This window comes from Notolepis coatsorum, assembly GCF_963971535.1.
Source record: "Notolepis coatsorum genome assembly, chromosome: 11".
In the NCBI taxonomy this organism is placed as follows: domain Eukaryota; kingdom Metazoa; phylum Chordata; class Actinopteri; order Aulopiformes; family Paralepididae; genus Notolepis; species Notolepis coatsorum.
Window position 1 is genome coordinate 52,441,035 of NC_140175.1, and position 25,823 is coordinate 52,466,857.

Consider the following 25,823-nt stretch of genomic DNA (forward strand, 5'->3'; position numbering starts at 1 on the left):
TGACATACAGGCATAGAGACAGAGGTGTTTAGCAGGCTGTGGTGTACAGGCATAGAGACAGAGGTGTTTAGCAGGCTGTGACATATAGGCGTAGAGACATAGGACTTTAGCAGGCTGTGACATAGGCGTAGAGACAGAGGTGTTTAACAGGCTGTGACATATAGGCGTAGAGACAGAGGTGTTTAGCAGGCTGTGACATACTGTACAGGCATAGAGGCAGCTCTGCGTAGGAGTGTGAGCTTTGGTGTTATCGAACACTCCAATAGGAAACACTTGGGTACATTTAGAATGTTATTGTCAAGTTGATACAGTGTCTATAGACATTTTCCGAAGTATTTTGTTGCTAGGGGAACAGCCTTGGCCCCAGTAAGCTACTGTATTAGGAAATAATACAGTAGCAATAGGAAATGAACAGGGGCCCCTTTAGAATGTACTATATATGTTGTCATGTTAGAAAAAGGTCTACAGGACCTGTTTGCGGACGACTCAGCCCTGCTCGCGCGGCTCAGGTTAGTCGCCGTCTGTTTCGCTCAGCAACGATTGTGCACACTTTTAGTCATTATGTTTATTTTTACTACTTTTTTTATGGAAACATCACTGGCGGGGACGTCATACGACCGCCAGTCACTTATTGACCTAAACTCTGGACTTAAAGAGGAGTTTAGAGACACTTTATGCCAAGATTGGCCATCGGAGATCAGGCGGGATAAGGACAAAGGAGTCGGCAAGAAGAAGCACAGAGGAAAGAGAGGAGGAATCAGGCTGAGGTTAAAAACATCTGCTTACCGCCCGGCAATCCCATCCATCTTTCTGGCGAATGCACGTTCGTTGGAGGGTAGGATGGACGATTTGAGAGCGAGGGTCCGATTCCAGCGAGAGATGAGAGACTGTAACGTTATGTGCTTCACGGAGACATGGCTGAAGCCAGCGACTCTGGACCACAGCGTCTCTCCCTCGGACTCCTTCACCGTCTTCCGAGCGGATCACACGGAAGCCTCCGGTAAGAGCATCGGCGGGGGTGTCTGCCTCATTACCAACAACGGTTGGGTTAACCCCAAGGAGGTAAAGGTACTCTCCCGTTCATGCTCCCCGGACATGGAACATCTCTCCATTCAATGTCGCCCTTTCCACCTACCCCGAGAGTTTACCGCGGTCACAATGACCACGGCCACGCTGCAGGACACTCTCGAGGACGTAGACTGGGGGATGTTTCAAGGAAGCGCCAGTGACGTCAGCGAGTTCGCGGACAGCGTTGTGTGCTTCATAACAACACTCGCGGATAGTATTGTCCCAACAAAAAAGGTGCGGGTCTTCCCAAACCAGAAACCGTGGGTGGACAGTACTATCAGAGCAGCTCTGAAATCACGCACCACTGCCTACAACCTGGGCAGAGAGTCAGGAAACATGGAGGAGTAGAAGGCTACAGTCTATACTCTGCGCAAGGCTGTAAAACTTGCAAAACGGACGTATGCTGACAAAATGGAGACACAAATGGCACAAAATGACACAAGAGGCTTATGGCGGGGACTGAGGACGATAACTGACAAAGTCAGCGCCCCCTTAATGGGGAGCGACGACGCCTCTCTCGCGGACAAACTCAACTCTTTCTACGCTCGGTTTGTGGCAGACAGTGGCGCCGCTAGCTCAACGGCTAGTGACGTCACTGGTGCGCCGGCTGTTGTGGAGGGGGGGGGGGGGGGGGCATCCACGGGGGGGCGGGGACGCTCTCTCATTGTCGGTACACATTGTGAGAAGAGCATTTATGCAGGTGAACACCAGAAAAGCTGCTGGCCCAGATGGAATAACAGGACGCATACTTAAGTCCTGTGCTAACCAGCTAGCCCCTGTGTTCACCGCCATATTTAATCGATCCCTGGCGGAGTCAGTGGTCCCTGCCTGCTTCAAGATGTCTACCATCATCCCTGTACCAAAGAAACCCTCCCCAACATGTCTCAATGACTACAGACCGGTGGCACTCACCTCTGTGGCCATGAAATGTTTTGAGAGGCTGGTCAAGGATCACATTTGTGCCTCCCTCCCCAGTGATATGGACCCTATGCAATTTGCATACAGGCCAAACAGGTCCACTGATGATGCGGTCTCCCAAGTACTGCACAGCACCCTCTCTCAACTTGACCGCCAGAAGGGGGGCTATGTGAGACTGTTGTTCATTGACTACAGCTCAGCGTTCCACACCATAGTCCCCACCAGACTGGTGGACAAGCTGATCGAGCTGGGTCTGAGCTCCGCTCTGAGCGCCTGGATACTGGACTTTCTGAGCGAAAGGCCCCAGGCGGTCAGGGTGGGGGGTCAGACCTCCAACACCATCACCCTGAGCATCGGGTCCCCCCAGGGCTGTGTTCTGAGCCCCCTGCTGTACTCACTATACACACACGACTGTGTGGCCAAGTTCAGCTCCAACTCCATAGTGAAGTTTGCGGATGACACAGTGGTGGTGGGGCTGATCTCTGACAACAACGAAAAGGCCTACCGGGAGGAGGTTGAGGTACTGGAATGCTGGTGCCAGGACAACAGCCTGCTCCTGAACATTGGTAAAACCAAGGAGCTGATCGTGGATTATAGGAGAGGACAGCAGGAGACACACACACCACTGAGGATAAACGGGGCTACCGTGGACAGGGTGAGCAGCTTTAAGTACCTGGGGGTCCACATCTCAGAGGATCTGACATGGACAACACACATAGACTCAGTCGTAAAAAAGGCGAAGCAGCGCCTCTACCACCTGAGACAGTTAAGGAAGTTCAGAGTATCTGGGAAGATACTCCAGTCCTTCTACTCCGGAGCTGTAGAGAGCATCTTGACTGGAAACATCACTGCCTGGTATGGAAACAGCACGGCACAGGAAGGCCCTACAGAGAGTGGTGTGCTCAGCCGAGCGTACCACGGGTATTGCACTACCACCCCTGCAGCTTCTATACAACAAGAGGTGCAAATCCAGAGCCTGCAGAATAATGAAAGACCCTCACCACCCCAACAACAGCCTGTTCATGCTGCTGAGGTCAGGTAGACGCCTGCGAACAACAGCTACTAGGACAGAGAGACTTCGGCTCAGCTTCTTCCCCCAGGCCATCAGAGCCTTGAACACTGAACTCTCCACACACAAGCACACATGAGCACACACACAACACACACACACACTGTACACGCTCACACACTAGCAGCCACTTTAACATGAGCAAGCACACACTCATGCTGCACACGTTCACACTTATGGCCACTTTACAAAAGGAAAGGTCACTTTAAGAATAGTATAGTATAACTTGAGATTGTATAATATAGCATGTACATAAAGACCCAGTGCCTCATCCGTAGCTAACAGTGTATTGCACTACCACAGGACCTAGCATGTCCTACCATGCTCTGTAAATAACTCATGTACATATACCGATATGCCCTACTCTGTTTACTTGTTTTATTGCACAATGTCGTTCTATTGGATTCTATTATATATTATTACTATTGTATTTGCACATTGTTGCGGGCAAGACCAAATCAAATCAAATCATATTTATTTATAAGGCCCGACAACACACGTTAATGTACCCATGGGCCGTACAAGTGTTCTTTAAACAAGTCAAGAAGAAAACATAACAATAAGTCAAGAACAGAACAAGAACACCATAAGGTCCAACAAATTTAAAATAAATGCAAATAAATGAAAGAATGCAAGCACTCCCAGACATACCCCACGCGAAGATAAGGAAAAACTCACTAAAACCTAACAATAGGGAAAAATGCTCCACAGGCAGTGTGGAGGAGAGAAACCTTAGAAGGGCCATTCAAGGGGGGATCTCCCTTCTTAGATGTCGGTGATACTAGTGTTGCAGACTAATAGTTGGTAAGCATGCACTCAAGTGTGTAGTGAAACACAGATGAGTGCATGCAATAGCAACTGAACATTTTGAAAAATTAAAGATAGAGCTGATAGCGATAGCAACTGACCATTTTGAAAGATTGAAGATAGAGCTGATAGCGAATCTATTTGAGGCACAGGGGCGGCGCAAAGAGGGTCGCGTCCTCCCCGTCTTAATCACGGGACATTCAACACTCCGGTCATTGCTCAGGGACAGCCGGAGACAGAGAGATAGGGGGCGGCGCAGAGAGGGTCGCGAACTCCCCGACATCATCGCGGAACGTCCGGCACTCCGGTCACCACTACGAGACCTCCGGAGACAGGAGGGCACGCAGAGAGGGTCGCATCCTCCCGGCCTTCATCACGGGACGTCCGACACTCCGGTCAGCACTCCAGGACAGCAACTCACAGGGGGACAGGGAGACGGGACAGGCGTTAGACAGCTCATGTGATTGTAGTGGGCGGACATAGCAATAGATACAAGTGGTAAGCATATATGTGAATAGAGTAGATATATGAAGTAAGCATATTATGTGAATAGAATAGAAGTACTTAACCCAGCAATGAAACCGCGTTGACACGTCAGTTGACAGGACCACGGACAGACGACGGTAAGTAACTGATCCAAGGCCTCGGTGGTGCATGTAGAGCAGTCACTGCAATCTTGGCCAAGACCCCGAGGCATCCATCACCTTAGGTGCTTGTTACACACAGTGTTTTTGTGCTCGTTTTTATACGTTTTTGAATACGTTTGCTGTCCCTTTTACATAGAAATGCCGTTTTTGGCTGATACGTTGTGGCCCTACTGAAAACGCTAAATTGTGTTTTCCGTTTTGGAGTAGCGCCAAAACTCGCCGACAACAGTCGTGTAATCTGCGCGGAGCCGTTGTTGCTCAACGCCCATGCGCAGTAGACTGTCAGACTGCAGTGTAACCTACAGCCCGCGCGCAGCACCATGTATATCCCTCCTGTCTGGCTGTCTGTCTCGAGCCCGGGGAGCAGCACCGAGCAGCGGCCGAGGAGCAGCCTGCGCGCAGCACCGTGTATCTCTCCAGTCTGGGCTGTCTGTCTGTCTCGAGCAGCAGCCCGAGCAGCACCGAGCAGCAGCAGCCCCCATGCCCCGCCTCATCTCTCCTGCCTCGAGCAGCACCGAGCATAATGCCATAACGTTATTTCGCGAGCCCAGCTGTCAGAAACTGTACATTGTAACGTTAACACAGCCCAGCTGTCAACTGTACATTGTAACGTTATGTTATTTCGGGCGTTTTATTCATAATGTTATTTCGCGCGACTGTACATTGTAACATTAACACAGCGCACCCTAACTGCTTGTGTATTCTAGCAGTGTTTTAGAGGTTATTTTGTACAGCAACAGAGCTGTCCCAAATAGCTGCAGCTACCATGTGTTGTCAAGTTATTGTTATAAGGACCCCAGTCCAAGCTACAACAGTCTGCATTCCCTTAACAATTGTTTGTATTGAGCCGTATTGTATTGTACCCATTATGCAATATGTTAAATAAAGTTTACATCCATTCATTCTGCTAGCATTACCGATTGCATGAGCAGCTGGCTAACGTTAGCTAGCTGTTAGCTCAGAGCTCCTCTTTCAATCTTAACAAGCATTAAACAAAATGGCCCAGTCATCTATTCACCTTTGTTTAATACACACGGCGTTGTCTCTAATGTTATCTAGCTACTGATAGCTCCCGATATCATCAGTTTGGTGCTGGGTGGTTAACGTGAGCTAGCGTTAGCTTCTAGCCACAATGCTATACTGTTATACTGGCATATTCCAGTCACGTTAGCATGTAGCTAACAATGTAGCTAACAATCCTTGCCGATCCTTTTTGAGACTAAACTATCCGCTCTTGGTGGTCACTTGTGTTGATGTTAGTTTTGTTTCATCAACAAATGAGAGGCAGAACACACAGTGAATGTATGCGTTTTGTTTATTGCACTTTTATTACACTTTGCTGAAAAAGAAGTGCTGCATTGGGTAAATAGGCAAAGATGGCGGCGCCCGCCTTGTTGAAATTTTTTTTGCAGGAAGTGTATTGGCACATTCAAGTTCTGATTGGTTGAAAATTGCCTTCATGTTCGCCAACTACTGCCACCTACTGCTTTGGCAGTGTACTACATCACTGTGCTCAGGTGACAAAACGAAAGTGTGACTCGCCTCCCGCTACGTTGCGGCGAAACTCATCTGAAACGAAACAAAAGTCTAACCGCAGCCTTAGTCAGCGCTAGGAGACGGGCACTCAGATAGATGGGGGAGGGAAAGGGGGGGAAAGGGGGGGGGGAGGAGTTAGAGAGTTCCCATGTTTGTGGTGCTGCAAAAAAGCAGACATGGGGGAAAATAAACGTCCTAACTAAACTAGACAGATTAATCTAAAGGTCAGTCCCCGACCAGGTGAGATCAGGGTAGGTTGAAGGAGAGAGAGAAAAGATGGGTCTTAAGCAGGGATTTAAAAGCTTCGACAGAGCAGGCACCCCTGATGACGGCAGGTCATTTGTTCCACAGGTAGGGAGCGCGGTAGACAAAGGCTCTGTGGCCGGCGGATTTCTTTTTAACCCTAGGAATCGATAGAAGCCCCACATTTTGTGAGCGCAGAGCACGAGCGGGCGAGTATCGGGAGATGAGATCGGATAGATAGAGTGGTGCAAGCCCATTTAAAAAATTGTAGGTGAGGAGTAGCACTTTAAAGTCAGATCGGGCTTGAATAGGAAGCCAGTGTAGGGCGGACAAACTGGTGTGATGTGATCAAATTTTTTTGTTCTAGTTAGTATCCGTGCAGCCGCATTTTGCACAAGTTGAAGATTTTTGAATTAGGTAGGCCTGAAAAAAGTGCATTACAGTAGTCCAGACGTGATGAGACAAAAGCATGAATTAGGGTTTCAGCATCAGCCAGAGTTAAAATGGGGCGAATTTTCGCGATATTACGAAGATGGAAGAATGCAATTTTGGTAAAAAAAATTATATGTGCATTAAATGAGAGGGAGGAATCAAAAATGACTCAGAGGTTTTTTATGGTGGAGCTCTGGGATACATGACAGGTATCAAAGTTGAGGGAGATGTCCTGAAACAGGCCTCTGTGGTTTGGGGGGCCAATAATTAACATCTCAGTTTTATCTGCATTAAGGAGTAGAAAGTTTTGCGACATCCATTTTTTGACGGCAAGCAAGCAGGCCTCAAGGTTTTGTAGTTGGGAGGAATCATTTGGCTTAATAGGTATATATAATTGGGTGTCATCAGCGTAAAAATGAAAGTTTATGCCAAATTTGCGTATGATATCGCTGAGGGGTAGCATGTAAATCGAAAATAGCAAAGGGCCCAGGACAGAGCCTTGTGGGACACCACATTGCACTGGGAAAGTCTCAGATGTTAAATCATTATAGACCACACAGTGTGTTCTATCAGTTAAATAGGATTTAAACCAAGCTAGTGCGAGACCCCGAATGCCAACATGATTCTCAAGCCGACCTAGAAGAATCAAGTGATCGATAGTGTCAAAGGCTGCACTGAGATCAAGCAATAAGAGCACAGAAGTGAGGTTTGAGTCAAGAGAGAGCAGTAAGTCATTTGTGACTTTGGTAACCGCCGTTTCGGTGTAGTGTAAGGCTCTAAAGCCAGATTGAAAAGATTCATTAAGATTATTGTTTGATAAATGGTCAGTAAGTTGCGTTGCGACGATCCGTTCTAACACTAAGATAGGTCTGTAATTTCGAGGTTCGGTTTTTTAAGTAGTGGTTTAATGACGGCTGATTTAAAGGCCAGGGGCACCACGCCAGTAGACAAGGAGGTGTTGAAGATAATGAGTAGGGCATGGCCTAGAGTTGGGAAGAGTTTTTTGATGAGAGTTGCTGGAAGAGGGTCAAACAGACAGGTTGAGGGTTTAGCCGTGCCAACCAGTTTAGAGAGGGCACTAAGTGAGACGTTTTCAAGGCAGCATAGCGTAGGCTGGAATCAAAGTCAGGGGGAAGGCCCATCAGAGGTTGGGAGGGACTCTGATTGTTGAGTAGAGCAACAATTTCATCTCTAATGAGGTCAATTTTCTTGGTAAAAAGTGTCATGAATTTGTTAACCGAGAACGCATGGTTTAGGGCACTTGGTTGTTTCTGCGTAAGTTTTGCAACTGTGTCAAACAGAAACTTTGAGTTGTTTTTGTTTTCATTTCTGAGCCTGGAAAAATATGAGGTTTTGGCAAGTGAGAGTGCCTTTTTGTAGTTACGTAAACTATCATTCCAGGCGAGGCGGAATACTTCGAGTTTGGTCGAACGCCATTTATGTTCAAGTTTGCGACAAGCCTTTTTAAAGGAGTGCGTTTCCTCCGTAAACCAGGGAGTTAGTTTTTGCGGAGCACGTTTAATTTTAGGCTTAAGGGGAGCGACAATGTCGAGCGTGCTACGAAGGGCGGCATTAAGTTTGTCTGTAAAGAGATCAAGGGGGCCAGAGTAAGAGAGGAAGGGAGAGAGGGTGTCTGGTAGGCAGTTAGCTAGAGTTGGGACAGTTGAGGCGTTAATACGACGGCTCATGTAGGATTCTACACTGTCTGGGCAAGAAACCGTCAGATCAATTTGAAATTTGATGAGGTAGTGGTCTGAGAGAGCAGGAACATAGGGGGAGACGGTCAAATTTCACACAGTGAGACCGCGGGCTAGGACTAGGTCAAGGGTGTTCCCACCACTGTGAGTGGGTTGGTCAACGATTTGAATGAGACCGACAGAGTCAATGATGTCGGTAAAAGCCTTATTTAGGGGATCTAGAGTTTTGTTGGAATGAATGTTAAAATCACCAACAATTAAAATGTTATCTGAGCGCATAACAAGCTCAGAGATGAAAGTTGAAAATTCATCTAATTCACCACCCGCATTTCATTGTGTACTCGTATGCCGTGACAAATAAAACTCTTGACTTGACTTGACTTGACTTGCTGGTCTCTGACAAGAACAAGTTACAGGTTGAAAAAACCCTCAGCTCGGAACTAGGCAAAATCTGCATATGGCTCGCTGATAACAAACTATCATTACACATGGCCAAAACAGAGTCCATTCTCTTCGGTTCAAATAACAAACTCAACAAGACCGACGGCTTCTCAGTTACAGTGGGTGACAATATTGTCACAAGGAAAGATGAAATTACCTACCTGGGTTCCATCCTAGAGACTAATCTTTCCTGTGACAAAATGGCATCCAATGTAATAAAAAAAGTCAACCAACGAACTCGATTCTTTTACCGGATCTCCTCTCTGGTAAACAAGAATACCCTGAAGACTCTGGCAGGAGCACTCATTCAAGGGTACTACGACTATGCTTGCACCTCATGGTACCAAAGCACCTCAAAGGCGCTAAAAACAAAATTACGAACATCTCAAAACAAACTGGTCAAACTACTGCTTGACCTTACTCCTAGAACCCACCTCACCACTGCCCACCTTGACAACCTAGGATGGCTTAGAGTAGACAACAGAGTACAGCAACTTGCAATGGGCCTGGTCTACAAGATACACTACACGACCAAGGTACCCATGTACATGTCAAAATACTTCCCAAAGGTCAGTGAATACCACGATCACAACACCAGAGGGAGCTCCACAAATCATGTTAAACCCAGATTCGGCTCAAACAAGGGACTAAACACGTTTCGCAATTATGCCACATCAATGTGGAACGCCCTACCCAAAGCTGTAAAGGAATGTGAATCACTACCCACTTTCAAAACCACTCTCAAAGAATACCTACGGGAGCCTGCAATTCGAAACTGGCCCCTGTAAATGTCCTAACCCAACCCCCTCCAATCTACAGTAAATTACCTAGTATGGTTTTGTCAATATTCCAATGTACAGTTTTGCTTGTACAGTTGTACAGTGCTACGGCTAGGTGGTGTAGTGGGCAAGGCACTCGCCATCAACGCTGGAGACGCTGGGTTGGAATCCAGCTCTCGGCGTTGCTATTAGCTTGGCTGGTCGTTCATACTAACACAATTGGCAGTGTTAGGGGTGGGAAAGCTGATGGGTGGGTCCTGGGCGTTGTGGACAGCGACCCCTACAGTTCGGTGACCTTCCACACGTTACACTCTCCCGGTGAGAATCTGCGCTGCCAGGCTGGCTGCCGGCTGGCTGCACATGCGTCGGAGGAAAGCATGTGACAGTCTCCGGCCTCCCGGACCAACAGTAGGGGGGAGTGCGCAACAACCAGGAAGGGGGTTGGGAAAAATTTATAAAAAAAAACACTTAATGTCGAGGCTCTCATCCACATTCATTCATTTCTCCCCCCGCTCTGTCCTCCATGAGCTCAATGTAACGCGGAAGTGCAGTGGTCTATAGTAGCTGGTGTTTATTCAATGTCTCTGACTGTGATTCAGCTCCTTCAGCGCTCCGTTGCCATGGCAACACTGCAACGCTACATGGAACCTTCCAGAAAACTGCTCCCTGTCACCTGGAAACAACAGCCACGTGCACTCTGCATCCCAGCAGTTCTTTGAGTAAGTTCATTTTTACACAAAAAACATGATGCCTAACCGGGGTATTGTAATCAGTAATCACCAGTGTTGGGCAAGTTACTCAGGAAGTGTAATTAGTTACTTATTACTGATTACTCCTTTAAAAAGTAATCAAAATTATATATACTTTGTATCTGTATATTATACTTTAAATCAAAGGAATTCGTTACGTTACTTGTTACATTACTCGCTCTAACTGGCCCAAGTCTGCATGCCTGCCCCTTAAAAAGTCAGCCAGAGCTGTCGATCTCCCAGCAGACATCCCCATAGTTGAACACAAATATCTCGGCATCTACATTTTTCCCACCCTGAATCTAACTGTTAAATCAAAAGCACACGGCGGGCGAGCAACGTCGCCTGGCGATGTGATCGGCTGTCGCTCAGCGATAATCGCTTAGCACCCCACACCAGACCCGACTATTCAGGTCCATTAACCGGTCCGTGGCCGTCAGATAGACTCATTGGTTGAGAGAGAGAGAGCACAACTCATTGACTGCCTTAAATTAGCACACACATCCCAAACTAATGTTATTTATTTAAATTGTTCCTGTTAATTAATAATTAACATAAGTAGCATGGTAATAATATGTAGGTTATTGATCAATGAATGTATTGATAAATTAATTTATATTACAAATGATACACCAGTAGAAGTCATGTAATTTCCTCATTGTCCTTGCTGTGTCGCCTGCCGTCGCCTAAAAAAATAGGATTGAGGCGATATTTATCCGCAGGCCACAGAAGTTGCTGCACGATCGTCGCTCGAAAATCTCCTGCCGTGTGGGTTGTCTCATTCATAACAATGGAAGTGATACAATTCTGTCGGTCGCCTAGCTTAAAAAATTGCCCACCGTGAGCGTTGGACTTTAGGCACAATTATACAGTACAATACTTCAGGATCTCAATAGATGGTCGAGCCTCCCCAACTCGCTACAGGCCCAAGCATCAATTATTAAAATTAATGTATTGCCCAGAGTTAATTTTATTAGTTCAATGCCCCCCCCCCCCCCGCAAACTTCAAACTACAATATCTAAATGTATTTGGAACGACAAGAGACCGAGAATTAAAAGACCCACTGCTCAGTGCAGGAAGCAAGATGGGGGTCTGGCAATTCCGCATTTCAAATTATATTTCTGGTCCTTCTCACTGAGGCCCTTGATTAACTGGTTTGACCCCAAGGTTGCCGTCTCATGGCGCACCATGGAGGAGGCAACAGTCTCCCCACTAAGACTGCAAAATCTGCAAAAAAATATGCCAATTACGATTTGGTCCTCTCATTTCCCCTGTGGTTCAGACATTGCGCAACGCACAGAGGTCTTGCCCATGGCATATCGATTCCCCAATATTTCATAGTAAACTATTACTTATTGGGCATAAACCCATTGACAACTCTCAATGGGAGAGGAAAGGAGTCCACACCCTGGGGGATGTTTATGATAACTGTAGCTGAGGGGTACAATTCCCTGACTGTATTGTTAGATATGATATTTAATACCACTACCTCATGTACTTTAACTTCTGGCCACCCAGTACAAGATATAAGTATGATGAACACTTTCCCACCTGATGAAACGAACCAACACAAATGGACCAAATCGAATATTTAATACAGCAAAGGGTGTATACAACATTCACTTAATTACATTTATGATTTGAAATGTTGAGTATGCACTTTTATGGCAAATGAGTATTCGTAGGTAAATCAACATTGAATGTCCAATCTCTGGTTGCGCAGGGAGTAAGTATACAACCTGGAATATTTAGGAAACGATAGCGATAGTACTTAAATGATTATAGCTGGATACACTAAGGGGGGGGGGGGTCCCGCTGGTTGTAAGACAGTAGGAGGGGGGGGTTAGAGAAGCCGCTGGCGGTATCCCATCTGGCCGACGGTGTCTTGGGAGAATCCAAAGTCTTAGACCCAGTGCCCACAGAACCTCGGGCCGCAGACGAATACAGCTGGACCCTCTGTGGAACGGTATCTGCCGGTCCACAACGGAGAGACGTGGTGCGACCTCACGTGTAGAGCGCCGCCTCACCTGTAGTCCTCTCCGGGGGGTAATTCCAACACTCGACAGTGTTGGCCTTTATCCATGGAATAACCAAAGCACACAAAGCATAATCCAAGAGCCGTGGAAGGCTCGCCGTCGTCGGGTAGAGTAATCCAATATACAGGTCCAGTCGCTCTTGACCCGGAGCTCCTCGGATGCAATCACCACTAGGGGTCTGACCAGCCTGGATAAGCGTCCAGATAACGTCAGGAACGATGGGGGTACTGATAACTGTAGAACTCGAACCGAACGATGCACCATGCATAAATAGACTATTATTAGCTTAATAGAATACGTCCAACTCGACGGTATGGTGCCAAACTATGACCATTCAACTATTAATCTACGCGATATCTCAATGCCTATTCTGGGCCAAGTAGGCCCTACTACACCGCACGTGCTTCGTGGGGAGGCTTTTGCGTCTGTCACTCTGTTGGAGGGTAAAGAACTGGACTAAAAGAAAGTTCTACTTTACGAGCGCCATATATATATGCGCTATGAACAAATAGTACCACACGTATTTCGCCCGGCATATTACTGCGCGGAACCGGGGGTTGCCTCGACATGTTAGGCGGCACGATTGAACTTGGACCTAGGGGTATGGCAACCTGGCGCCAGGTTCTCGTCCAATGGTAGAATGAAACTATTATGGGCTGTTTAGTAGAAACGGGGATATTCAATGCATATTGTACAAGGAATATACAGGGGATATCAAACGATATACAAATACAATTAAATATATATATATAAATAAATATACATATTCGGTTTAATCTGATCCTTCACAACAGCCGCCCCCTAATTAGTCCCACCTAATTAGCTAAGCAGAGACAGATTAACCGCACTGTCTTCCACTCAAGGTCCGCTGTAAGGTCAGTCAACTCACAAAGTCATAGGGTCATGGTCATCATCGATAGTATCTGGGAGTCGGGGCAGTTCTATGAGCCTCGCCACGGGCCGTGTGTAGGTGCGCCCTTGGACGAGTACTTCAGCTGCTCGGACCTTGCCATCGGCACCGGTGATCACTTTGCTTACGCGGCCAGCCGGCCACATAGCTCTGGGGAGTGACTGGTCAACTATCATGACGACTGTTCCTTCTGTCAAATTGTCTCTCACTTTTACCCACTTCTGGCGGGTCTGTAGAGACGGTAGGTAGTGAAGTAGGAAGCTGCTCCAAAACTTGTCAGCTAGTACTTGGCTGTACCTCCACATTCTTCGGCCGTCCGCTTCTTCGGGCCTGTACATTGTCTGGGGTAGCGCGGGGTCCAGCCGCCCCATTAGGAGTGTGTTGGGGGTGACTGGGTCGACATCTGCTACATCACTGGAGACGTAACCGAGGGGCTTTGAGTTCAATACTCCCTCGATCTCCGTGAGGACTGTCATTAGGACTTCCTCTGCCACAGTCTGGGCTCCGAGTACGGCATACAGGGCTGTCTTTATAGAACGTACTTCTCGTTCCCAGGTTCCACCGAAGTGGGGTGCGTTCGGGGGATTAAACTGGAAGTCAACCTGGGCTGGAGCGAGGTGGGTCTTAAGTTCTGGGCCCATAGCTTGGAAGCTCTCTCTCAGCTCTCTTTCTCCGCCTTTGAAGTTGGTCCCGTGATCAGACAACAATGTAGACGGTTGTCCTTTCCGTGATATGAATCTCCGGAAGGCCATAAGGAATGAGTCTGTGCTCATGGTCGGAAGGAGCTCGATATGTATCGCGCTGGTGGTCATGCATTTGAATACAATACCCCACCGCTTCTCGGTGCCTCTTCCTCTCTTTATATACAACGGGCCAAAACAGTCCATGCCTGTGGAGTGGAATGGCTTGTCGCCGATTCGGAGGCGACAGGGGGGTAGGTCAGCCATCCGTGGTATGCTGGGCTGCGCGCGCCACTTACGGCAGTCTAGACAGGTTCGCTGGAAGCGCCGTACTGCTTCTCTCCCTTGTAATATCCAATAACGACGTCTGATCTCCGCGAAGACTCTCTCTGCTCCTGCGTGGTGCACATCCTCGTCGTATTTCTTTATGATCAGCTCTGTGACCTTGTGTCGGCTGTTCAAGACGATCGGGTGCTTAATGTCATCTGGTAGATCGGGGGCTCTCCGCAGGCGACCACCCACTCTGATGAGATTATGTGCGTCACTCTCTGGTGCCAGGTGAATCAGTCTGCTGTCTGATGGGACAGGGTTTCCTCCCTGTAGACAGTCTAGCTCATCGGGGAACGAGTCTCTCTGGGCTCGTTGTAGTAGAAGAAGTTCTGCTTCTTCGTAGTCAGCTGCTGACATGTCAGTGGTGGACTGAATCTCTGGGTGGTGCCGCAGGAATGTCCTCTGTTGCGCACTCTCTAGGGTAATGCAGTCATCTATGTTCGGGTCTGTGGAGGCGACAGTGCTCAGTCCACAGAACATAGGCTTCTTGTTCTCAGCCTCCTCGCTACTCGCTTCCCTCGGGGTGGGCGTAGGCCAATCTCCTTCCGGGAGCTGGAGGAATGCTGGTCCGTCACTGTAGATGTTGCGACGGGTTAGGTCATCCAGGGACATTCCCCGGGTGATGACGTCAGCTGGGTTGTGTTTGGTATCCACATACCTCCAGCTTGCTTCTTCTGTTAGTTCCTGAATCTCGGTGACTCTGACTCCCACGAAGACTTTGTATCTGCATGAATCAGACTTAATCCATGTGAGTACTGTCGTGGAATCTGACCACAAGATTGTTCTATGCACCGGAATGGTGAGTTCACGTTGGATTAACGTGGCTAGATGCGCTCCTGCGAGGGCTGCGCAGAGCTCTAGACGTGGGATAGATTGTTGCTTACGTGGGGCTATCCTTGAGCGGGCCAGTATGAAAGCAGTGTGTATCTCTCCTCCCATCTCTTGGGCACGCAAATAAGCAACCGATCCGTAGGCTACTTCGGAGGCATCGCTGAAGACGTGTAGCTCAATCTCGCATGTCTCTGGCCTCACTGTGGATGGGAAGTAGCTGCGGCGTATATTGACACCTGGGAGTGAGCGGAGTTCCGTCTCCCACTCCCTCCATGTTGAGGCAAGGTGTGCGGGTATTGGGTCGTCCCAGCCCTGGTCCTTGTCCCATAGTGCTCGTACAATCATCTTTGCCCTGGTGGTGTAAGGTAGAATACATCCCAGCGGGTCATATTGTCTGGCGAGTGTTCTGTACACACTCCGTCTGGTGGTCGGTATCGCCGCCGACCTTCCTTGCTCTGGAGCCAAGGGTTTGTGTCTATAGTGGAGCGAGTCTGTTTTGAAGCGCCAGACTAATCCTAGTGTCATTTCTTGGGCTTCTCCTGGGATTGTCGCCATCCAGGTCTCGCTGCTGGCAGCCTTGTCTGCGGAGGAGAGGCTGCGCAATACGTGCGGGTCACTGCTGGCCCACTGCCTGAGATCAAAGCCTCCTTTGATTAGGGAGGCGCGTAACTTGATTAGGAGAGCCTCGGCTTCTTCTTGAGTCGAGACACTTTGTAGACAGTTGTCTACGTAGAAACTGTTCTTCACACTGTGTTGGACCTCTTCATCTGCTGCTGGGTCCTCTGTGACGTGTTTCTGTAGTGCAAATGTAGCACGGGCTGCATGTGGTTCCGAAGGGGAGTACTTCCCACTGGTAGATGGATGGGTTCTCATCTCCGATCTTCTCTCTCCATAGGAACCGTAGCAGAGGCTTGTCCTCCTCTACTAGTCTCACTTGCAAGAACATCCCTTTGATATCCCCGCTTATAGCCACCTTGTCCTGGCGGAAGCGCAGTAGCACGCCTAGTAGGGAGGGGCCGAGTGTGGGGCCGGGCAAGAGCTCTTTATTCAGATTTTGGGATCCGATCTGGTAGCTGCAGTTAAACACAATGCGATCCTTGCCATTGTGATGGACCTTGTGATGCGGCACGTACCATGATTCGGTCGTCTGATCGGCCTCTTTAATGTCAATCTTTGTTACGTGTCCCGCTGTGATTAGCTTCTCAATCTCAGCTCGGTACACACTCTGTTGAGCGGGGTCTTTGGCTAGGCGCCGCTCTGTGTTCAGTAGATAGCGCTCCGTGGCGTCTTTCTTTGCGTGAAAGGGGGGCATTCCCTCTCGCCTCAGGAGTGGAGTTGCGTATCTCATCACTCCGCCGACTGTGACTCTCTTTGTCCCCTGCTCGAGTAGGTGGATGGCGTAAATGTCTTCTTTAGAGCGAATGTCTTTCTTTTCGTTCTTAAAGGGCATTGTCTCTAGGGTCCATAGCCTCTCGACATGCTGCAGGAGAGTGGTGTCTTCTTCTGTCGTTCTGGAGTGGAAGCAGCTAGTGGCTGCGGTTCGGTTGAGAGATTTAGCGAGGGGGCCTTGCAATGTCCATCCTAGGCGGGTCTCGACTGCGGCAGGACAGCCCCGGGGGCCTGTATGGACCCGGTCAATCGGGACTATGAGTTCTGCATGGTCGGAGCCTATCAACAGGGTCGGGGTAGCGCCGTCTATGAGCGGGATAGGTAATTGGCGCAGGTGCACATATTTATCCATCAACTTGGTGACAGGGTAGGTGTACTGCGAGAGTCCTATTTCTTGGCTGGTGAAAGCATTTGTGATCTTGTACCGTCGCTCTGGCTGCCTGTTGGCTGCGATAGTGAAGGAGACATTCTCGCCCTTTATCGTCTTTAAATCTCTTCTTATTGTCCGAATCGTCATTTCGTTCTTGCTCCCCCGCAGTCCCAGTTGAGTCGCAGCGGAGGCGAGCAGAAGGGTCTTCTCTGACCCGTCATCAAGGACGGCGTAAGTGTCCATGACTTTATCCTGGTAGCTCAATGTCACACGGACTACCTTTAAGAGCACTTGAGCTCCGTTGCTGCTGGCGGGGTCAATGTACATGACACTTGCCTTGGTGCCGCTCCGTGGTGCAGGTATAAGCCGTCTTCCGTTACTATCGTGTAGTATATCTAGATGGGCTCCATCGCACCGGCTGCACCTTTTCTTTAGGCGGCATTCGGCTGCCATGTGGGGCCGCGCACATCGATAACAGCGCCGGTTGGACTTTATCCATTGGCTCACTTCTTCTGCATTCATCTTTGTGAATGAGTCACATTGTGACAGCCAGTGTTCTTTCTCACAGTAGGGACACGCTATCTTCCACCTCTCCTTTCTCGAGGGGGTGCTGTGACTCTTACTGCTCGGTACTGACTCTGATTGGTGCATGACAGTCACCGATCTTCTTCCATCACTTATTCTCCTGGGTCCCTCTCTGGAGCTTGGCGTGCTCCGCCCGAAGGTGTCCAGTCGTAAGCTGCTGACCTCTCTCGCCAAGAAGTCGGCCAGATCAAGGAGGGATGGCTCGGGGCCGTCGGGATCTCGGTAGTCCCTCTGCCGCCGAAAGCGCTCCTGTCTTGCGGGTGGCAGCTTCTCCAAAATCCTCTCAACGTTAGAGTTGGCGTACAGCTCATGCCTGCCCTTCTCCCGTTGAGCTCCCAGCATCCCCACCAGGGACTGCACTTTGATTGACAGGTCGTCTAGTGAGCGATTGTCTGTGGCTGGGGGTAGGCGGTCAATATGCCTTATCTCCTGGATTACGTAATCCCATATACGTCCATATCTTTGATCCAGCGCTGCAAGGGCCGCTGTGTATGGGGTCGAGGAGGTAGCATAGGCTAGCGCTATATTGTGCGCTCGCGGTACTTTCAGGTGCTTCAATAATATTGCATACTTGTGGCGTTCATCAACGACATCCACCATCATTGTCTCTAAACACATCCGAAGCTCCGTGTATTGTGCTCGACTCTCATAGGCGAAGTCTGGGAATGACGGCGTGGCGTTGTATGACGCCGTGGATGGCTGATACATCGGCGAGCGTTGGGGGAGAGACCTCCTGGGCGAGTCCCCTCTTGCGCCTCGCTGTGGGCTGGTACTGGCAGGGTACCATGGCCCGCTGGTCCAGGTACTGTTCCTCGGGGCTGGTCGTGCGTCGTGCTCACCCGTAAATAGAGTCGGGGGTCTGTAGCGCAGCGCCGCGGGGGTATAGCCTGGACTGTATGGGACCTCCTGGTCCGGTGGAGTACTGTGCTGTCGTCGGGCTTGGTTCTCCTCTTCTCCCTCTTCTTCTTCTATCAAATCTTCCAGATCTTGTAATCGTTTATTTAGCTTCTCCGCAGTGTAGGCCGCTCCTTCCTTGTAGCTGGGTCTCGCTTGGACCGGTATGGGAAGGGGGTCTGCGGGGGGTCTAGACTCGGTCTGTTGGTCAAGTTCAGGGTCGCTTGCTCGTTGCGGTGACGCTGCTCTTGACTGCTGTCTCGACGAGTTCCTTGAGCCCCTGGCGGAGGGAGAGGGAGTTGTCCTTTTGATCAGCTGCTCTATTAGTTGCGCTTGTAGTCTGTCGCGCTCTGCGTCTCTTTGGGCACCGGCAGCGGCGCGCTGGGCGTCGGCCCGGTCTCTTGCCATATTCTCTTCCATCTGGAAGCGTCTCATCTCCAGACTTGTGCGCTGTTCTTCGCTCCGTTGCTGTGCTTGGAGGTGTTCGCGCTCGCTGGTCGCCTGGGCTTGGAGACGTTCGCGCTCGCTAAGCGTCTGTGCTTGGAGCCGATCGCGTTCGGTAGAGGCTGTCAGGCTGACGAGGAACGCCTGTTGTAGTATCCTCTCCGCTTCGCTGGGGGAAGGCGGTAGTGGAGGTGAGCCGCTCCTGCGTGAACCGCTCCTGGGGGTACTCGTTGGGGAGTCCTGGAGCTCTAGTTCCTCGGCGCTCTCCTCTTCTTCTTCCGTGCAGAGTTCTCTCTCTGTAGGGTTGTCTTCCTCCCGGGGCGTGTCGGGGACTACTTCTTTAGTAGTGGCGGGGGGTAAAGGCATGTCAATTCCCTCCTGGTCCCCACCGTGGGCTTGGTCAGTTACATTAGGACCTACTAGGGCCTCTGTGGTCGGGGAAACCTGGTCGTTAAGGTCAGACATAATTTTATTTTCTACTTTTACCACGTTTACCGTTTGTCGAAGGCTAGGTAGTTGACTGACAGTGTAAGCCTCTAAGTACTGAGGTGTCTGTCGTCTGCGCCGCGGGCGTTCTAGGTTAGGAGGATCGTTTCGTGGAGTGTTCATCATAGGCCATTTTGATATTAATAACACTATATTAATATTACACTAGTTACCATCCGGCTCGAAGGACCAATTGTAGCTGAGGGGTACAATTCCCTGACTGTATTGTTAGATATGATATTTAATACCACTACCTCATGTACTTTAACTTCTGGCCACCCAGTACAAGATATAAGTATGATGAACACTTTCCCACCTGATGAAACGAACCAACACAAATGGACCAAATCGAATATTTAATACAGCAAAGGGTGTATACAACATTCACTTAATTACATTTATGATTTGAAATGTTGAGTATGCACTTTTATGGCAAATGAGTATTCGTAGGTAAATCAACATTGAATGTCCAATCTCTGGTTGCGCAGGGAGTAAGTATACAACCTGGAATATTTAGGAAACGATAGCGATAGTACTTAAATGATTATAGCTGGATACACTAAGGGGGGGGGGGGGTCCCGCTGGTTGTAAGACAGTAGGAGGGGGGGGTTAGAGAAGCCGCTGGCGGTATCCCATCTGGCCGACGGTGTCTTGGGAGAATCCAAAGTCTTAGACCCAGTGCCCACAGAACCTCGGGCCGCAGACGAATACAGCTGGACCCTCTGTGGAACGGTATCTGCCGGTCCACAACGGAGAGACGTGGTGCGACCTCACGTGTAGAGCGCCACCTCACCTGTAGTCCTCTCCGGGGGGTAATTCCAACACTCGACAGTGTTGGCCTTTATCCATGGAATAACCAAAGCACACAAAGCATAATCCAAGAGCCGTGGAAGGCTCGCCGTCGTCGGGTAGAGTAATCCAATATACAGGTCCAGTCGTTCTTGACCCGGAGCTCCTCGGATGCAATCACCACTAGGGGTCTGACCAGCCTGGATAAGCGTCCAGATAACGTCAGGAACGATGGGGGTACTGATAACTGTAGAACTCGAACCGAACGATGCACCATACATAAATAGACTAATATTAGCTTAATAGAATACGTCCAACTCGACGGTATGGTGCCAAACTATGACCATTCAACTATTAATCTACACGATATCTCAATGCCTATTCTGGGCCAAGTAGGCCCTACTACACCGCACGTGCTTCGTGGGGAGGCTTTTGCGTCTGTCACTCTGTTGGAGGGTAAAGAACTGGACTAAAAGAAAGTTCTACTTTACGAGCGCCATATATATATGCGCTATGAACAAATAGTACCACACGTATTTCGCCCGGCATATTACTGCGCGGAACCGGGGGTTGCCTCGACATGTTAGGCGGCACGATTGAACTTGGACCTAGGGGTATGGCAACCTGGCGCCAGGTTCTCGTCCAATGGTAGAATGAAACTATTATGGGCTGTTTAGTAGAAACGGGGATATTCAATGCATATTGTACAAGGAATATACAGGGGATATCAAACGATATACAAATACAATTAAATATATATATATAAATAAATATACATATTCGGTTTAATCTGATCCTTCACAAAAATAACACTGGCCTTCATTCGTTTCAAGACTTGAGGGAATTTTATGACCTACCCGGTGCCTCCCTTTTCTTTTATTTACAACTAAGGGCAGCGCTCAGGGCGTATGGGGTTGCGTAGGGTCAGCCATTACATCGACACCCCTTTTTCAGACTCATCGTAGACAGAGCAACCTCAAGGGGCTTCGTTTCAGACTTTTATATACTCTTACTGGAGTCCACATATAAGAACCTCCCCTTTTTGGTGGGAAGATATTCCAGAACTGGATCCTGAGTTTGATTGGGGAGATGTCTGGACTAATATTACACTGGCCTCCCGTAACCCCAATCACCAACAAATACACTTTAACTATATTCATAGAACATATCTCACCCCTAGGAAATTGTGTATGATGGGTCTTCTGGCTGACTCCCGGTGCACCATATGCACCCTGGGGGCCACTGGCACTTACCTTCACATGTTCTGGGAATGTCCACCGGTCGCTTGTTTTTGGAAAGCCAAAACCTCTAAGCTATCGGACATATGTTCTTTGACAATACCAATATCTGCAACGACATTACTACTGAATGATATCTCCCAGCTGCCGGCTCGTATACAACAAAAAAGACTCATTCTTGCTGGATTTACAGCAGCCAAAAAACAGAGAGCTGTAAGATGGAAACAACCCGACAAGCTTACGATAATTAATTGGGCCCTAACATTCTTAGATGTAATTTATTTAGAGATCTCCACATCTCGGGTAATTGGAGTCAAGGAATCTAACATTAGTTTGTGGGCGTCGGCAGTTGAGAGAGTTAAGTCAATGATCTAGCAACAGAGTGAGATCGGGATGGTTGGTCCTGGGAGGTCCTGGGGTGGGGGGGTGGGTTTAGGGGAAATTGTGTCTTTTAACATTATTTTTATAATTATATATATATATATAAATTATTTATTTTTCCTGTTCTCTTGTGTTCTCCTGTCTTGTGACCCCAAATGTTATTGTTATTGTCTGTTGATCTGTTAATTGTTATTACTATATTTTATTTTATTTTCTCCTTAAATTATTCTTTACATTATTTATTAGTGTGTTATGTCTTGTAGACAAAGTAATACAACAGGTCACATACCAAAGGGCTACTTGCCACCGCAACGCAATAATCAAAATTAATCTCACAACCAGTATTTTCACAAAGGCAAAACCACACAGGTAAAGCAGACACAGAATGGGAAACCTATTTCCACACCACAAATGCGTGACCAAACACAGAGCACTGCCAGGTCTGAAGGCATCGTGGCACAAACCAGGACACGTTTCCAAACAACAGTAATGCTACCCTGCAGAACCGACCAGACAAAATTCAATACATTTTTAGGTCAGAGTTTTAAAGGTATTTTAAAGGTTTTAAAGTGGAGCTTTTGGCCACTAGTTGATGAAAGTGGCGCTAAAGAGCACAGTAGGAGAAAAGGGGTCCCTGACGTGTTCTTACAGTATGAGCCACTGTTTTGTCTGAACACAGCCGCAGGATGCTGGAGCTGACTGAGGGCATAGAGACAACAGGAGCCATCAGGTGGGAGCTGGTTGGCCTTCTGCTGTTAGCCTGGTTCCTCATTTTCCTCTGTATCTTCAAAGGAGTCATCTCAACAGGCAAGGTGGGATACTGTGCAACTATACTTAAAACTCAATATTCATGTGTTTCTAGGCAACAAGCATGCTGCCAGATTGTCGATTTTGCCGATTAAGAGAAAAATAACCATCTAAGATTCTAAATGTCAAAGTATCCCTTTATCATCAGTGTACTTCTCAATCCAGGCGGTGTACTTCTCAATCCAGGTGGTTTACTTCATGGCTGTTTACCATCAGTGTACTCCTCCATCCAGGTGGTGTACTTCATGGCTGTTTACCATCAGTGTACTTCTCCATCCAGGTGGTGTACTTCGTGGCTGTTTACCATCAGTGTATTTCTCCATGCAGGTGGTGTACTTCTCGGCTGTTTACCATCAGTGTATTTCTCCATGCAGGTGGTGTACTTCACTGCTGTGTTTCCCTACATCATGCTGTTGGTCCTGCTACTCAACAATGTCAGACTGCCTGGCGCTATGGACGGGATCGTCTTCTATCTCACCCCCAGATGGCACAGACTGGCCAACATCCAGGTGAGTACACCCCAAAATAATGTTCTTTTACACCTTCTCACTGGTACTGTTCAAAGTTGTGGCTCAATATGTGATGTTCTCTATGTTGTTGAACCAGGTGTGGATCAATATGTGATGTTCTCTATGTTGTTGAACCAGGTGTGGATCAATATGTGATGTTCTCTATGTTGTTGAACCAGGTGTGGATCAATATGTGATGTTCTCTATGTTGTTGAACCAGGTGTGGATCAATATGTGATGTTCTCTATGTTGTTGAACCAGGTGTGGCTCAATATGTGATGTTCTCTATGTTGTTGAACCAGGTGTGGCTCAATATGTGATGTTCTCTATGTTGTTGAACCAGGTGTGGATCAATATGTGATGTTCTCTATGTTGTTGAACCAGGTGTGGCTCAATATGTGATGTTCTCTATGTTGTTGAACCAGGTGTGGATCAATATGTGATGTTCTCTATGTTGTTGAACCAGGTGTGGATCAATATGTGATGTTCTCTATGTTGTTGAACCAGGTGTGGCTCAATATGTGATGTTCTCTATGTTGTTGAACCAGGTGTGGATCGATGCCACAGCCCAGATCTTCTACTCCATCGGTGTGGGGTTGGGTGTCATGGTCTCCATGTCCAGTCATAACAAATTCAACAACAACATGTTCAGGTACACATCCTCCTCAGAACCTCTCCAACACAACAACATGTTCAGGTACACATCCTCCTCAGAACCTCTCCAACACAACAACATGTTCAGGTACACATCCTCTTCAGAACCTCTCCAACAACAACATGTTCAGGTACACATCCTCCTCAGAACCTCTCCAACACAACAACATGTTCAGGTACATAACCTCTTCAGAATCGCCTCAGAACCTCTCCAACACAACAACATGTTCAGGTACATAACCTCCTCAGAACCTCTCCAACACAACATGTTCAGGTACACATCCTCCTCAGAACCTCTCCAACACAACAACATGTTCAGGTACATAACCTCCTCAGAACCTCTCCAACACAACATGTTCAGGTACACATCCTCCTCAGAACCTCTCCAACACAACAACATGTTCAGGTACATAACCTCCTCAGAACCTCTCCAACACAACAACATGTTCAGGTACATAACCTCCTCAGAACCTCTCCAACACAACAACATGTTCAGGTACATAACCTCCTCAGAACCTCTCCAACACAACATGTTCAGGTACACATCCTCCTCAGAACCTCTCCAACACAACAACATGTTCAGGTACATAACCTCCTCAGAACCTCTCCAACACAACATGTTCAGGTACACATCCTCCTCAGAACCTCTCCAACACAACAACATGTTCAGGTACATAACCTCCTCAGAACCTCTCCAACACAACATGTTCAGGTACACATCCTCCTCAGAACCTCTCCAACACAACAACATGTTCAGGTACATAACCTCCTCAGAACCTCTCCAACACAACAACATGTTCAGGTACATAACCTCCTCAGAACCTCTCCAACACAACAACATGTTCAGGTACATAACCTCCTCAGAACCTCCTCAGAACCTCTCCAACACAACAACATGTTCAGGTACTGTACATAACCTCCTCAGAACCTCTCCAACACAACAACATGTTCAGGTACATAACCTCCTCAGAACCTCCTCAGAACCTCTCCAACACAACAACATGTTCAGGTACTGTACATAACCTCCTCAGAACCTCTCCAACACAACAACATGTTCAGGTACATAACCTCTTCAGAACCTCCTCAGAACCTCTCCAACACAACAACATGTTCAGGTACTTCACAGCTAAACAAGAATAACTCAGATCCTATGCTCCCCTTGCTGTTTGGGGGCCCAAAACATCAAATAATATCATTTATCCTCCAAAAACTGATTTTGGAGTGAAACCTTTCACATGTAATTCTTTGTGTTGATTTCCCCCTCCATCCAGAGATGCATTGATCGTGTCATTGGCCAACTCTGCCACTAGCATCTTTGCAGGTTTCGTCATCTTCTCAGGGATCGGCTACATTGCTCACGTCAACAGACTCACTGTGGAGAAACTGGCTGTAGGGGGTAAGAGGGAGACTCACTCTGGAGAGAATGGCTGTAGAGGTTAAGAGTGAGAATCACTCTGGAGAGACTGGCTGTAGGAGGTAAGAGTGAGACTCACTATGGAGAGACTTGCTCACTCAATCACAGGTTAGAAACTCTGTCCCTAGTGGCGGCTCACATGCATGGCACTCTGTGTGAGACCGGTTCGCGTCTATATTAAAGGCAGCCCAAGAGTCCTTCCGCATTGGCGTTTTGCGCTCTGATTGGCCGAGCGCGCGCATGCGCATGAGCCGCGACGCGCAACTCTAGGCAGGAATCAAAACTCTGTTTAAGCTCCAGAGAGCCAGGCTGAAAATCCACAGTTCTTGCCCCACTGATGGAGCCGAATCGCGGATCCGAGTTTTCTGATGAATACCCCCAAAATATGGAGGTCCCGAACGCAATTAAGTATTGATTACGCCGCAACGAATAATTAAAAAAATATACCGTTAACTGGAGTATGTTGTTTCTTTACATATGTGTTGGATTATAGAATTGGTTTGTCATGACAATCAATAAAAAATCGCACACAGTAACTAGTAACTACATGCATCATTGTTTACAGCGAACGGTGGGGCTGGGCTGGGGCGCGCGGTGCTCCGGTGGCGGCGGCGGTTGACCGATGGCGATGCCGAGGACGAGCGCGCTCTCTCACCGGCCGTCTACCCCACGGACGCACGCTCGTCCTC

At 48.2% G+C, this 25,823-nt stretch overlaps 1 protein-coding gene across 1 annotated transcript in view; it reads left to right on the plus strand.

The window, feature by feature from the left end:
- The window catches only part of LOC311236802 (sodium- and chloride-dependent betaine transporter-like), a 45,594-nt gene that overhangs the window by 12,742 nt on the left and 7,029 nt on the right, over positions 1-25,823 (plus strand). Inside the window, exons 4-8 of the mRNA XM_084324567.1 lie at positions 10,237-10,356; positions 22,430-22,562; positions 22,932-23,066; positions 23,615-23,718; positions 24,992-25,116. Coding sequence (XP_084180693.1) covers positions 10,237-10,356; positions 22,430-22,562; positions 22,932-23,066; positions 23,615-23,718; positions 24,992-25,116 — 617 coding nt within the window. The remainder of the gene's footprint in view (positions 1-10,236; positions 10,357-22,429; positions 22,563-22,931; positions 23,067-23,614; positions 23,719-24,991; positions 25,117-25,823) is intronic.